The following is a 14,680-nucleotide window of genomic DNA, read 5'->3' on the forward strand; positions in this document are numbered from 1 at the left end:
CCCTTCTTTCTAGGTTGCTCTTCCTAAGTTTCTTGCTCATATAAAGGCAACATCACTTGTTCGTGATCGTGGAGATTAATCTCTACTCGAAGTGGATCATTCTTTTAATTGTGTGATTTAGCGAAGAGAAATCACACAATCACCAAAATCACCAGGACTTTTCGCGGAATATCATTTGCTTAATTATTGTTATCACATTTCCGTTCGTAATCGTGTCGCTTTTTCTGTATAAATAATTCAAAAAATATCATAGTCTAGTATAAACCATGTAATTATATTTTCTTTGTGTCTTAACTAAAGTGCACTATATTTACTTGATTTTTTTATATTTAATATTTGATCTCTCATCTTTAATCTTTGATCTCTTATACTTCTTCTTTTATTCAACTATACACGATACAATATACATTTCCAAATTCCAATAACATGATATGACAAGAAACGAGAATGCAGCAGAGATATTTCACAAATTACATATTAGAGTTTACGTTTTCTTTTTTAACGAAATAAGTATTTACCCTGAGCAGTTGTCTGGAATTCTAAAAATCCGATTTAGGGCCTGTTCTGTGGCAAATATCGTCGGACAAACCGCAATGAAAATGTAGAATTAGCGAAGAAGAGTCGCGCCTTGGGGGGCATTCCTGACTGCGCAACGCGCAACTATGGGGGCCCGATTTTGTAGGTGGGTTCGATAGAACGCAAACCTATCTACATTTATCCTCGGGGATTCGGGTAACATGTCCGTGCTCGTCCCAGGGTCGATTATCGCGTATCCGTGATAATTAGGGCTCGTAATTTGGCCCGCGGTGAGGATTTCGAAAAACCCGAAGCGCGGACCAACCGAATTCGTCGAATCGACAGATGGCCCCCGACAGACGGGCTGAAATTCCGTGGGTGGATCCTCGCCCCGGGGACATTTCCCGGGGCACGGGTCTAAGATGACGGTGCCGGTCGTCGCGACGATTCAGCTCTTCTCCTTTTTTCGCCGACTTTGTCGAAGTTTGGCTGGCTAATAATTGAAAGAGTTAAGCAACAATAAAATATGTGTAATATAAAATACATATATCAATTCTTTAAATATACGCATACATTTTATATAAAACTGATTGTTCGCTTTTACATAGTAGCTTGACAGAAATCTATTTGTTCACGTCCCTATAAATGATTAAAATATATAAATGATTAAAATACCTTGTTTTAAAACACTTGCAGAGAGCTTGCAATTTTTATATGCAATTCTCCTTCGTGAGACAAGTTTGATCGATTCTTTTGTTTAAAATCTGTTCCACCGTAAGAAGTTTGATACAGTCATTGAACATGATACATTACAGCGGCAGTTTTTCCATAATCAATAAAAACAAGCTCTCTCTCTGAGCGCCGAAATTGCTGGGTTGCTCTACTATAAACGATTCTCATTAAATTTTTCTAGAAGACTAGAACGATTTTATGTTCGCGATTGCGGCATACCTCCATTTCATGGAATCGAGCGCCGAAATTTCACGGATTTGGCGCCATAGATAATACATGCGGGTGGAAGATTACATGATTACAGTTATTATGGGAAATTTATAAAAAATCGATCGAATCCGTGGCGCGTATATACGCTTTGATACGAACCCACACGCCGACGTAATTTCTCTCTTAATCGAACCGATTACCAGAACTTCCGAAAACGTTGCCCGAATGAGATTAGAGAAGGCAACCCTTCTGATGGAACTTTGATGGGTCCTTGGATGGGTTACCACGTGAACACCATCATTTTAATAACGTAAATTTTATTGTTTAAATTAGACGTGACATTATATCGTATCTACAAGAAAAGTACAAAGTTATAAGTTATACTATATGTATATATATATATATATATATATATATATATATATATAATATTGTGTGTGTTATGCGATAATACTTGAGTACGAGATAATGAAATTTTTACTTTTAGACATTTATATGAACTCGTTCGGATATATTGCGTGATGAGAATGGGAGAGTACCGTTATGCGGGGATGAGGAATGTGAGGGGAAGGGTGAGGAATAGGAGTCCACGAAAAATATAAAAATAAGTATGAATCGCCGAAAGCAGCCACGACAGAAGGCACGATAAATTGCTACATGGAAGCAGATGGTTGCATTGAATCGCTATTACAAATAATCGCTCTCGTTCCATCCTACTTCTTGCCCGCTATCGTTATCTCGATCTCTTCTGTCAATCATCGCAAAATGCATGAAGCAAAGTTACCGAAAATGTTGAGATATGAATCACGAAACACACAAAGAAAATATCGTTTCCACGAATTTATTAACTCTCATATAATTATTTGGTTGTTTTATTCATGAAAGTTTGAACCATTCTACAAACTTGAAATATGTACTAGAACAAATAATATGTAAGAAATACATACAGTAAAGCAAGAATTTTATAAAAATATTCTGCGTAGAGAGAAAAGAATTAAATATTTATATTAATAAATTACTTCATGCGATTTTGCAAATGGAGAGGATCACGAATTTACTTAGCAAGCGGCCAAGTAATTAACTTCTCTACTCCTCCTCCTAGCTTTTCTCCCATGGTATTCTGCTTTTAATATCTCTTATACACTTTCTTGCGTCCCTCAAATACGTCTGATCACAGATCACCGATCGAGCGATCTTAAGATATGATTTGTCCGTACGCGCGAAAACATATGCTAAGGATAAAGTGAAATTAGCTGTTAAAAACTTTCGTCGATGTCAAGATAGGGAAAACAGTACATGATGTTGCAAACAACGATATGATATTTTGTGAACATCGTTACCCGACAGATTAATGATTAAATCAAAGGGTTGGCGAGTGTAGTTGTCGATGAACGTATATTTACAAAAGCTACATCCCATATCCAATCGTCAAATGTTGTCACGTGACAAAAAAATTTGCTTTCAACAGCGCGATGTTAACGCGTAGTTTCCTCTATTTCTCTTTCGGTTTCGCTGCTACCGCGAGCTTTGGCGATTGCGACAAGCAACTTAGATCTAGTTGTTAGTCTTTACGACTCTACATTGTAAAGAATACTATCTTCCTTCGATTCGCGTCAAGCTTAGTCACGTGGCGAGCCGCACAATTGTTCGATAACGCTCGGATAAACTCTCTCGATTTATATTAAACACACACGGAGCGCAGAAGCTTCCAGCAACGTTACTGCAATGTTGCTGCAGGCCTCTGTGCTACACGGGCATCTTAGTCCGTAAAAAATAATGCGATAACACGAGCGGATAATTTCCTCGAGAAAGAGAGAGAGAGAAAGTGAGTGTAAGATGTATGCTACATATACTTATGTACTAGAACGCGCGTGTATATTTGGCTTGTAAGTCGATAACACGGAGATGGAAAGTAGGAGCGTCGTCTATTGTGAGTTAAGTGCGCGCGCGCGCGCATTAAACAATTGCGGCAACACATTTCGCGTGCGATCAACCGAGAATGAACTTAACCGAACAAGCAACGAAATTCTCGCAGGTGTGCGTTTACCTACACACAAAAAAGTTACGAAACGATGTAATGAAACGATGCGATGCTGAGCGAAAGTAAGAGAGCATTTGGAGTTAAAAAAGTTAGTAGTACGTCCTTCGTACAGGAACGCGGGTATTGTATTCTGGAAAATTTCTTAACTCACTAACTTAACGTATTTACACATTAGACATATTTTTGAGAATAACAAAATTATATGAAAAGGGGGGAAAGGGGGATTACGTCGCGCGATCATGAATCCAAGTATGCGTGCGTGATTTATGGAAAGAAACATGGAGGCTTACTCTCGTTTGTGCAGACACATTTAAAATGCATGTACGATGCAACTTCATGTGACTGTAAAGCGGCATTGAAGCGGAGGATAATTTATCCGCAGTCTTGTGACTCCCGGTATCAAATTCGTAGCTAAAAACGATTTTTTTTTATCGATGCCAGTTTGATTTCGTTCAGTTACTCTCCTTTTGCATTCTCCCTTAATCCGAGTCTTGAAAGCGTGTTAATTTTTTAACAATCGTTTGAACGTCTAAACATCTCACATGTATTGCATTACGCTGCGAGTATCACGTTAACGACACGGTCGTGTATAGATGAAGATTTTATTTCGAAATTAGATAGAGGGAGATTGGATTGTAGGAGGCAAGATTTAAGGGAGTTCGATCACGGTTAAGCTACATGCAAATACACAAAAGCGTTAGAATGCGTTAATATCGTCGAAAACTATCCTTTTTGCGGTTGTAATGCTATCAAATTATTTGGAAATCGGAATCGAGTAACATCCTTTACGCGATCCACCACTGCATGTGCGAATAAACATATACAGATAACGCTACGTGAAACGGAATATTATGTTAAAAAAAAAAAACAGAACAATAAATAACAGTGCGCGCGTTATCGTGCAGATAGCTAATTAAACAGGCGGTAAGGCCCAGAGAGTCGCCGTTTTGTCAGCGGAAGTACTGAGGAACGAGAACTCCGTTGGATGCCAGCGTCCGGAGATTACTTTGTCCTGATGCTGAGCGACTACGACGCTAGGTAGAGGCATTGTCAGATCCCCTGTAATATATTCAGTTATTTCCAATTATTTGTAAAATGTGAAGAAAAAGCGTATGAAATATAATACCTTTATTATCTTATCTAGCCTATTTTATTATATTGTGAATTAATCAAACAGCTGTGGCGGTTTTCCATTATAAAAATTCACCATTTGGTAGCACTTTGGTAATATCATTTATCGAAATAATTTCTCATCCATCCATTTTTGTTATTTTATCGACCTGATGAGAGAGAGTCTTACCTTGCAAATCTGTAAGCACCAATTTGTTGTCGTATCCTGCCGTCAGCAAGTAATACGCCGACGGTGAGAATCGTATGCTTCTGATGTCTGCCGCGTGAGGCTTGAAGCACTGAACCGTCCTGCCGCCACGAATATCGAACAGTACGCAACTGCTATCCTCGTGGCCAGACACCAAGAGCCGGCCAGACGGGTCCACGCATAACGCGGCCACGGGACTGCCGACCTGCAGTGGGATCAGATGCTGATCAAACAAACAATACTGCTTCCACTCTTCGGCAGTCGTGTGGAACGTCCGATAAAGATCCAGTCGTGACAGGAGGTGACGGACGTGCGCCGTGCGAACGGGGAAAATGATCGTGCAATTTAAAACTGTAGACCGAATATTTATCGGACGTGAAACTCAAGAGGAGATCAGAACGAAACAAAAAAATGTTGGCGATGCGTGCCGGATTTTAAGTGGTAACAGGAATCTCTCTTTTACCTCTGTTCATTTTGATTTGCATTTTGGATAATCACTACAATTTCTGACTTTCTATAATCGAGGCACATGGATAGAGAAACATTAATGTACATATTGCAGATGAATGAAAGATGAAATGAACATTTTTGTTAATGTCCTTAATGATCGATGAATTCATTGAACTATTAATTAATTAATATTCTTTTGCTTTTTCTTTGGGAAGAGAATGATGCTAATTCTGTATTTCGCCATCTGGGAGTTGTGACCATCAGTGAAAAAGACGCTAGAAAATTGGCAGAGATATATCAACGGAGAACTCAACTAACCCGGCTACCAGGTACCGTCGCAGGTGTAACCATGTTGACGCAGCCTCTCGTTCTTAGGTCCCAGAATCTGACTGTTTTATCCTGCGATCCGCTCACGAACATCGCACCGCCCCAATTGTAAAGCGTCAGCACGTGTCCGCTGTGGCCGCTCAGAGCCTGGAAAGGTGTACCGGTCGCACAATCGGTAACGTAGATCTTGCAGTCGCCGGCACCGCCGCTGATCAGAAGACTCGACTTGTTCGACGTGTCCTCCAGGAAGCACAAGTCACGCACTGTACCATCGTGCATGGTCAACTCTACCTCTTGTCCTGCAGATTGAAGCAAAAATATAAAATTGCTGCCCAGACGCCATAATAAAACCATAATAAGAAATGCTACTTCCTTGAATCAGTTACATTACCGGTAATAAGATAAGGGGAACTAATTACATATCACAAGAAATTCCGAAATCACTCGATTCATTTCGATTTGAGAAACAGGACTTTTAGAGATTACAAAGTAAGGTGGAGAATCAAAATTCTTAAAAAGAGCCTTAGGCTAAGTTGCAAGACCATAATATATGTTTAGAAAATAATACCTTCAAGATTAGAGGTGTCGGCATTAAAGCGCATTAGTTTCACGGTCTTGTCGTTGCTTCCCGTTGCCATCAGCCGACCATCCGGTGTCCACGCGAGGCAATATATGGAGCCCTTGTGGTGCTTCGTTCTCTTGAAGAGAACAGTTGGTTGATACGTCTGATGATCCTCCCTGAAAGATGCACAATGAGATTTCTTTTTCATATTGTCAACATTAATGCACCATGACGAGTACTGAACACGTCGACGATACGCAGCGAACAACACACAAATAAATCCATACATATTAATCTAAGAAAATTCTATTTCATGCACGACCCTTTCATCCAACAAACTATTCTTGAGGAAAAGAAAGAATGCTCGAGCTCGCGCCAGGCATCACTTTCATCGAGACGTTTCTTTTCCTTGTTCCCAGCCTTCATCAAGCTCGTCTGTTTAATTGCAGTCGATATAGCTGCATATTGTGCGCTGTCAGCTGCGTTTCGGCCGTGGAAACGACGAAGAGGCTTGATGATTTTAAAGAGACGGCGTACCATCGCTTTCACGCAACGCCGGCTTTTATGCAGATTCTAATTAAGCACAGATCTTTCTCACTGCACGCAGCGAGCGCATGTGAGATCGTTTGTGAGTAGCTTGCCTTCCTACTACCGGTCGATCAAGATGTTCATCCATAAAATAGCTCTCGTATTATTAATTATTATCTGCCCTCCCGATTCTACACTATTCGGCTTGAGCACGATGCGCGAAATTAACGTTCTGCTCGCTGCAATTTCCAGGCGCGCGCCGGAGGGGAACGACTTTCGAAAGTGACGATACGATTATTCGCAAAGGCGGTTTCTCCAGACAATAACGACATAATTGGAGAAGACGTTCGCACTAAATGATAAGGATAATGAAATAGATAAATTATAGCCAATTATTTTAGAGAAGGGTTAATAATACATAATACGGTATTATAAAGAAATTCTCTCCCTTATGCGTGAAATTCATGTATCAAGAAAACTTGTAAAAACTAGGTCAGAATAACGAACTACGAAAAAACAAAATTCCTCAAATTTTAAATTTAATTAATTAATTGCAGAGAGAGATACTAAAATCTTATTTTGTAAATTTTTACATAATTAAAATTCATACAAACTTTTATATATTAAATTTGATGCGATGTCATCAATATCGCTACACGTTATACACGCTTATTTATAACATACGAGGCAACTATGAAATTTTTCATCTTGAAAGTTGATGTGAAAGTTGCGGAAAAGAAGAAATATATTCATAAAAAACAGAATTTACGTTTTCAGCGAAAGATACGAAAATGCATTCTTGCCTATTAATCAAGCGATGTATCGGAGATAAGCGTACTGCTCTCTCTCTACACTCTCGATTCATAAATGGTACATATCATTATCAGACTTTACGTTAAGTTTTTTTAGCATTTCTTTCCTTGCATTAATACTTAGGAGTCTTTATGAGTCTTTATAAATGTAAAGTACTTTACAAGTAATCTACATATCCGTTCCGACTTTTTACCGATATTCAATTAAATATCTTTTTTACAATTTCAATAATGTTGCTCGCTATGATCCGCAATAAAAGTAATGAAATCGCAAGTTTACTGACGCCGCACAATGCACTGACGTAAATACCAGCGACGTTAGATACTTGCGTCAGGAGAAAGAGAGAGAGAGAGAGAAAGAGAAGTTTGCGATATCTCAATTTCAGTCAATTAGGCCAACAACAGGATAACTGATTACGTCGGATCTGATTAAGCGATATCACCGAGTCTCGCAACAGTCAGTTTACGCGATTTCCCATAAGCTTCCCACAAGCTCACGTTAGCGTTGACTTTTGCCCGTATGCAACGCGAGTGTCACGACACCGGAAAACGTGATTCCTCGGTGCCTCGTAACTTTACATAATTGCGCGTCCTATTAACGCTATAATTGCAACACCGTCAAATGGCATAGTCGTGCACCTTGCGACCGTTAAACGAATTTTACGACCTGTTTATTGTCGTGGTGCAAGGTAAACTCGTGCGCAAACACATTGGGAGACATTCTGGTGTCCGGCGATTATTCAAGCGGCAAGTCCGAAAGTACGTAGCAAGTTTTTACGCAAGACATGGGCGTACCTTAGACATTTTTCCAAAGATGAATTTTTTTAAGTGGCGGTAATGCACCTCGAACTTTTTCCGGTCCCGTGGCGAGAAGCATTTCGCACTTGGCGCAATAATTCCGATCGGGTGCGAGCTTGCTCGCAAACGGACAAACGGAAATTGCTATGCATTATTGACAAATTACAGATCGTTAAAATCGTTAAACTCAGTCAGAACACGCCGTAATGCGGCATTAAACGAACACTGTTGTGAATTCTGGACAGAATGCGCGAGTGAAAGGGACTGTTTGTTGCCTACCTTGTAATGCAAAGTAGACACTTCCGAACCCTATAATATAATGTTATCTTAAAAACCGAAAGCACGATCCCGTTTCAGGTTGAACCTGTGCACGAGTAACATTTTTATACTTTTATTATCTTCAATCGTTACTTTATTATGTATTCATACACTTTACATGGAACTACTTTACATTCTCCAGTTGTTATTGTGGACTGTAATTACCTTCTATGTTCCGCAAATCGATTCGATTAAGCAATAAACATTTTTGAATCTTGCGATTACTTAGGTAGCGCTGAATCATGCAGTATTGTTCGTTAAACTTTCTCCAAATTTTTTAATTCTCACTGTTTACAATGGAATTAATTCTACCATGCTTCATGATGGCCAAAACCATGTTAATGTTATGCGGAAGCGTTCCAAATTTACACGTGACCACTGCAAATATAGTAGCAATGAGGATGAAATATGGCGAAGCGCAAACGATGTAAGCGGAAATGATGTATTGTAGCGTGGGGAAGTAGCCGGTAATAAAAACTGTACCGACCATCCACATTCGCTGAACACGCAGGAATGCTCCGTTTAGCATGAAGGCCTCTGCCGCTCGTTAAGCCAGCATGTTTGCGTAAAATTAGTTTAGTAGACACAAATTTATACTTGACCCACCGCAAATTTACAAAGTGATGGAAACCTTAATCGATCATAATTGGACCGCGATCCTACAATTTTTAGCTTTAATTCACCCCAATTATGAAACCTAATGTCTGCCAAACTGTATAGTACGTGACTGATAATGATGTTGATGATAACAACGTTAACAAAGTCTCTCATGACAAGAAGTATCAATTGTAATATGCGAAGACCTATTAGAGTAATCGCGATTTTTGTTCTAATTATCGTGCGGAGCGAAGTTGCGTTGATATCATCACTCGTCGAGATGATAGATAAGCCTTGAGCCTATTGAATGGCATGACGCGTTCCGCTGTAAGAGTCGTGATTTCTCTTGTACAGTGATTCTTTGCAGAATGCTATCTCGAGATCCAAAACGTGTCCACCATGCATAAGAACGGCGCCAAGCTTGGCTAAGCAGGACTTATCGGGCGCTGCAACCGTTGCCGCGAAATTGTATGCGCTTATCACGAATGTGAAATGATTTCGTTGACGATTCTCCCTACGATTCTTAACGATCGAATCGGTCTTCAGTCTCGTCTCGGTTATTATAATTTACGGTTATTCGCGTCGGCACCGCTAAATGTATCACGACTCTCTCCGTGCTTCTCGCGGAAGCGTGAATATGAGTTTGTCCGATTTCTCCGCGCCCGACGACAGGAAACCGTATGCCCCATTGCTCTGTCCGAGTTTTTTGGTAATCACACAATACGACCTATTCGTTATTTTTGCGTAAGATGGTGGTAACGGTACAGTGATACTGGATAATGCAATTCATCGAGGAACCCTGTGTCGAGCACTATCATTAGCCATCGCGTACACGCTACCTCGACTCGCACGCGACATCGGAACGCTCCATCCTGTTAATTTCCGACAGAATGCAATAACGCGATCGTGTATATTTCCGCGATCCGATCAAGTTATAAACGACAATTGAACGATTTCTCGAGCGTCCGATGAGAAGCAGCGGCTTCCAGCTATCACATCGAACTTCCGCGATTGATGTATTTCGGAGAAAGTTCGATATCGTATAAGCTTGTATATTAAAGTTATTTATTAATTGCAATTATAAAAATGTGTATTGTTTTAATAGGCGCATGTAATGAGCTGTACACGATGTATTCTTACCTGACATCGTGCAGCTTCGGGTAGGCGCATATTCGAAGTGTCTTCGAGTTCGAACCTACGGCGTACAGTTTTCCATGGGGGTGGAATTCGGCGCAGCGTACCGCCTGCACGTCCTCCAGGGTGGTGACGGGAACGAATCGCGGTCGGCCAGCGCCACCGTTGCTGCTTCCGTTACTGATGTCGAGTTCCGGTCTCGGCTCCTGCTGTAAGACGAGATGCGCGATCGTTAGACCATTTGCCATGATACGCAATTATCATTCGAGGGAGCGCACGCAACTAATAATACGCTCGTCGTAGCGCGGCCGATTAGGAGCTGCGGTATCGCAAATTGAAATGCACGTGCACGCGGAAAAAGTACTCGCCATAGCGAGGCGAAGTACTGTTTTAACGAGATATTTAATGGACGCCTACCGATGTAAAGCATCGCGTTTATTTGCGGAAGGACAAGTTCCGCGTATTATGCTTTCTGCCGCGATTAATATGGATACGTTGCGCTGAGATGAACGTAACATCTAAACAATATCGTTACATTTAATATATACATGATTCTTGTTGTATTACTTCCATTATTTACTTCCATTTATTTCCATTCACGTTCATTACGGATTGCAAGTCCTGAATTACGTGCGCGGTACCGTTTGTAAAGTTCGTTGGTATAACAATCGAATTACGAAAATGATATCATACTTTTCCAGGGAATCGCGATGAAACCTTCAGTTCGTCTGTAATAGCGAGCGATTTAATCGCACTTAAATTGCGCTGATTTGCGCTTTCATTCAATTTTTTCCGCTACCAGATTTTTCAAGATCGATTAATGCGCCTTATATGGGAATATGCAGGTTTCGTGTATCGCGCAGTTTCACTTTCTCGCCTCACGAGATGACAAAAAGATGCACTTTTCTCGCGCGAGACAGTTTATTACTGCAAACTCGCTAAACCAGCTCCCGCTTTGTACGTAGCGTGGCAAACGAAAAATGGAAAAGAACTAGAAAGTTGTATCCTGATAAATGATAATTTCTATTTCGCCAACTGCTACATATCAGCAGTTTACTGATTTTAATATTCACATGGTCATTTTTGAAACCTTATGAATCGAAAAAGCGATAATTTTCCCCTTTAATATATTGTATGAAGCAGATGCATAAAATAAAACGGTACTATCGGTTTAAAGATTCTTCATTAAAAAAAAATAAAAAAACGAGAAATGGATAATGTGAAATTGTGATTCGAGAACGATAATTTCATGCGGCGATTTTCTATATATACTTTAAAAAATATAATACTTTAAAAAAAATTCCACTCACTGAGCAACTATTGAATAACTGTTAAGGAACTACTGAACGCGCGCATAGCGCATAGTGGTGACAAAAAAGCTCGTAATGCTTTTTGCTGCAAAATCTCTTTTTTTGTAAAACTGCAGGCCCGGAATCGTTTCGCGATTCACGTTTGCGCAACGGCGCGCTTTGCCACGCTTTTACTTTCAGGTCGAGATTGGCGGCGTTTATCTTGATGGATAAATTAGCAAAGCAAATGCGCACTGTCCGCTGTTGTTCTCTTCTTGGCAAACCGTGCAGCACGAGCGGAATTATGAGAGCTCGCGTGCGTTTTCACGCGCCGGCGTACACCTAACGGTGCCGCAGTTGTTGCTTGCCAATTGGCATGTCTTATATATGTAATTAAGTCTTGAATGTGTGCGTGATTCACGCATTAGATTCTCAAAAAAAGAGATAACTATATAAGAAAGTTATTAATGTTCATATTATATAAAATTACTTTAATCTTAAACGTTATTAATATAAATTAACAGAAATTTCTTCACAAGATTGATTCCAAACTTAACTGCTAATTAACTATGATTTTGCCAATAAGTAAAATAAACGTAATATATTTTTATAAATTTATAAATATATTTTCATATTTATAATGTTATCCAAAAATAGGAAAAGTAACGCTTGGAATTAATAACATATTGAGCGTATGCGCATGAGTGTTATTGTTTTTTTCCACCGTTCTAGAAAAATTATTTCACATTGAAATCTATTTCCGCAATTGAAAAATTTTTAGACTCAAATATTAAATTTCACAAAGAATACGTTACTTCCGCCAGACAGTTTTACTCAAAGGAAAAACTATTTATTATTCGACCATTCTGGCTAGTTTATTCGAAAAAAGAGCACGACGTTTCGACCCTGATAAGGGCTCGAATCAGGGTCGAAACGTCGTGCTCTTTTTCGAATAAACCAGCCAGAATAGTCGAATAATAAATAATTTTTCCTTCAAATATTAAATCCTTTAAAATGTCATATGAGATAATAACCGAATCTTTCTTTACATTACAAAAATAATAATTAAATAAAATAAGAATTTTCGAAAGTGGAGAAGAAAGTTCATGCATATGCATACATCTAACATATGTATATCGTGAAGTGGAAAATGAAAACTAATAGCGCGCATCTTTTATGATGAGACAGTACGAATAGTAGAAACGCTAGCCATGAATCGATCGTAAATTCGCGAGAAGCTGTCGATTCCGCGGGAATTCCGGCATTCTTCGTGCGACTTAACGAGCCGGAAACGACGGTGGATCTTCCACCGTAAGTCAGGTCGGGAAAAGCGGATGGAACGCCGGGAGAGACAGCTTAGAGAAACCTAGTTTTGTTGATCGGTCAATCAACCCGTCGACCATCGTTACAGGCATTCGGTCTTAATGGCTCTCAACAGCGTCTTACGAAAGCGTCTGCTACCGGCGAGGTACATGAACATAGACATCATAACACATGCATATTCTCATAACTCATGGAGGTCCCGTACGAAAGCAGGACGGAGATGATGCAAATATAGTTCCAATTGCTGTGTTATTTCACGTTCAATTAATCGATCACTCTTGTATACCGTTAATAAATTAAATGCTTGTCCACCACAACAGATCATAAAACCATTGATGCATCTAGGGCTAAAGATAAATAATAGCTAATATCCGCGGCCTTAATTCCTCTGTAAACGATCATCTCCTCTACGGAGGAAAGGGTGGGTCGCGAAGGATCCGCCGGATGCCCAGGAGGCCTTCGGACACGCATCTTCGATCGAAGATTGACGAGACGCGTCCAACGACGCGTGGCATGGTGAAAAACGACTAGCAAAAGGGCCTTGACCCGATATTGCCCGGCTATTTACTTTCCTTCATCGCTGCATCGTTAGAAAACGACATAACGCGCACGCGGATTCGTGCATCGAGCTCGTAAATTCGTAATGTGGAAGATTACAAATTAATTACGCATTTATTCATTCTAAGCACAGAGCATTGCATGAATCTCCGGAGAAAATCGCAACGGCTCATTTAACGCAGCGAGAATCAGCGATCCCTGTTCCGTGAATCTGAGGATCGCTATCAGAATATTTATTCTGCAGAGAAGCTACTCATCTAAAGGATTCAATTGATGATCATCAATTTTGAATATCTATACAACGACAGAATAAATCACGCTTTGATTATTAGAAAAATGATTAATCGATGTAATTGAAATGCTATTCAAGTACATTGTCAGAATATATTTGAGTGACAAAACCCGGTGAAACCAATCGTTTTCTGTATCTGGGTTACGGCATACTTTTTCATCACCGGTTGGCATCCAGACAGAAATCGAAGATGCATGCATACGTGAGTTTAAAGGGCACTCGAGAGATTCCCAACGCACGAATTTCACCTCATGAATTTGAGCATGAAATCTCGATATGAGATTGCAAACCGAAAAGAGAACAATCGTACCATGCGGCGCGCCTTTTATTTAAAAAAAGTATGTTATATGTATAATTAATGTTCAGCTTAATACTTGTAGATTTATTACTTTCGATTAACGCAATTAATTATTATAATAGTTCCTTAAAGAGTTTTTGTACAAGATAGCGAATATTAAGCTACATTAAGAATCCATTTCTCTTACATTAATAAAAATAAACTACCGAGAAATTTACTCAGATATGTTAAACAAATGCGGAAATGAATTAAATATCAATAATATTACGCGAAGCAACATATCTTGAACATATCATTGGATGAAGGAGATTTCTAGAAAATTGTAATAACGAATTCACGAAGTATACATTCTTCAGAAAACTAAGCAATTAATAAAAGAAGGCCGCGTTATCAACTGAATTTCACGCTTAAAGCACAGGATTCCAGAAACCTGGTGGCATTTCGTGAGAGGTCACTTGCAACTAACAAGTTTTTGCAGCTTTCCGTTCACAAACGAGATACTGCCATTCGAACGAACCTGATATATTCCACGTTATTTTTTCCGACTAGAGACATTTAACTCGACTGGCCACTTGAC

General features: G+C 39.7%; 1 protein-coding gene across 4 annotated transcripts in view; it reads right to left on the reverse strand.

Moving 5' to 3' along the window:
* Positions 1-501: 501 nt before the first annotated feature.
* Positions 502-14,680, reverse strand: part of LOC105279954 (WD repeat-containing protein 47) — a 59,439-nt gene continuing 45,260 nt past the window's right edge. For 2 of the 4 annotated variants that reach the window (XM_026975362.1, XM_026975356.1), the window contains exons 7-11: positions 10,350-10,552; positions 6,163-6,332; positions 5,586-5,893; positions 4,800-5,040; positions 502-4,558 (exon numbers count right to left, since the gene is read on the reverse strand). In XM_026975362.1, the coding sequence (XP_026831163.1) occupies positions 4,413-4,558; positions 4,800-5,040; positions 5,586-5,893; positions 6,163-6,332; positions 10,350-10,552 (1,068 nt within the window). In that variant the 3' untranslated portion in view covers positions 502-4,412. The remainder of the gene's footprint in view (positions 4,559-4,799; positions 5,041-5,585; positions 5,894-6,162; positions 6,333-10,349; positions 10,553-14,680) is intronic. The other 2 variants (XM_026975361.1, XM_026975368.1) reach the window with 2 other exon arrangements.

The sequence above is a fragment of the Ooceraea biroi genome, chromosome 1, assembly GCF_003672135.1.
Source record: "Ooceraea biroi isolate clonal line C1 chromosome 1, Obir_v5.4, whole genome shotgun sequence".
NCBI classification, from domain to species: Eukaryota; Metazoa; Arthropoda; class Insecta; order Hymenoptera; family Formicidae; genus Ooceraea; species Ooceraea biroi.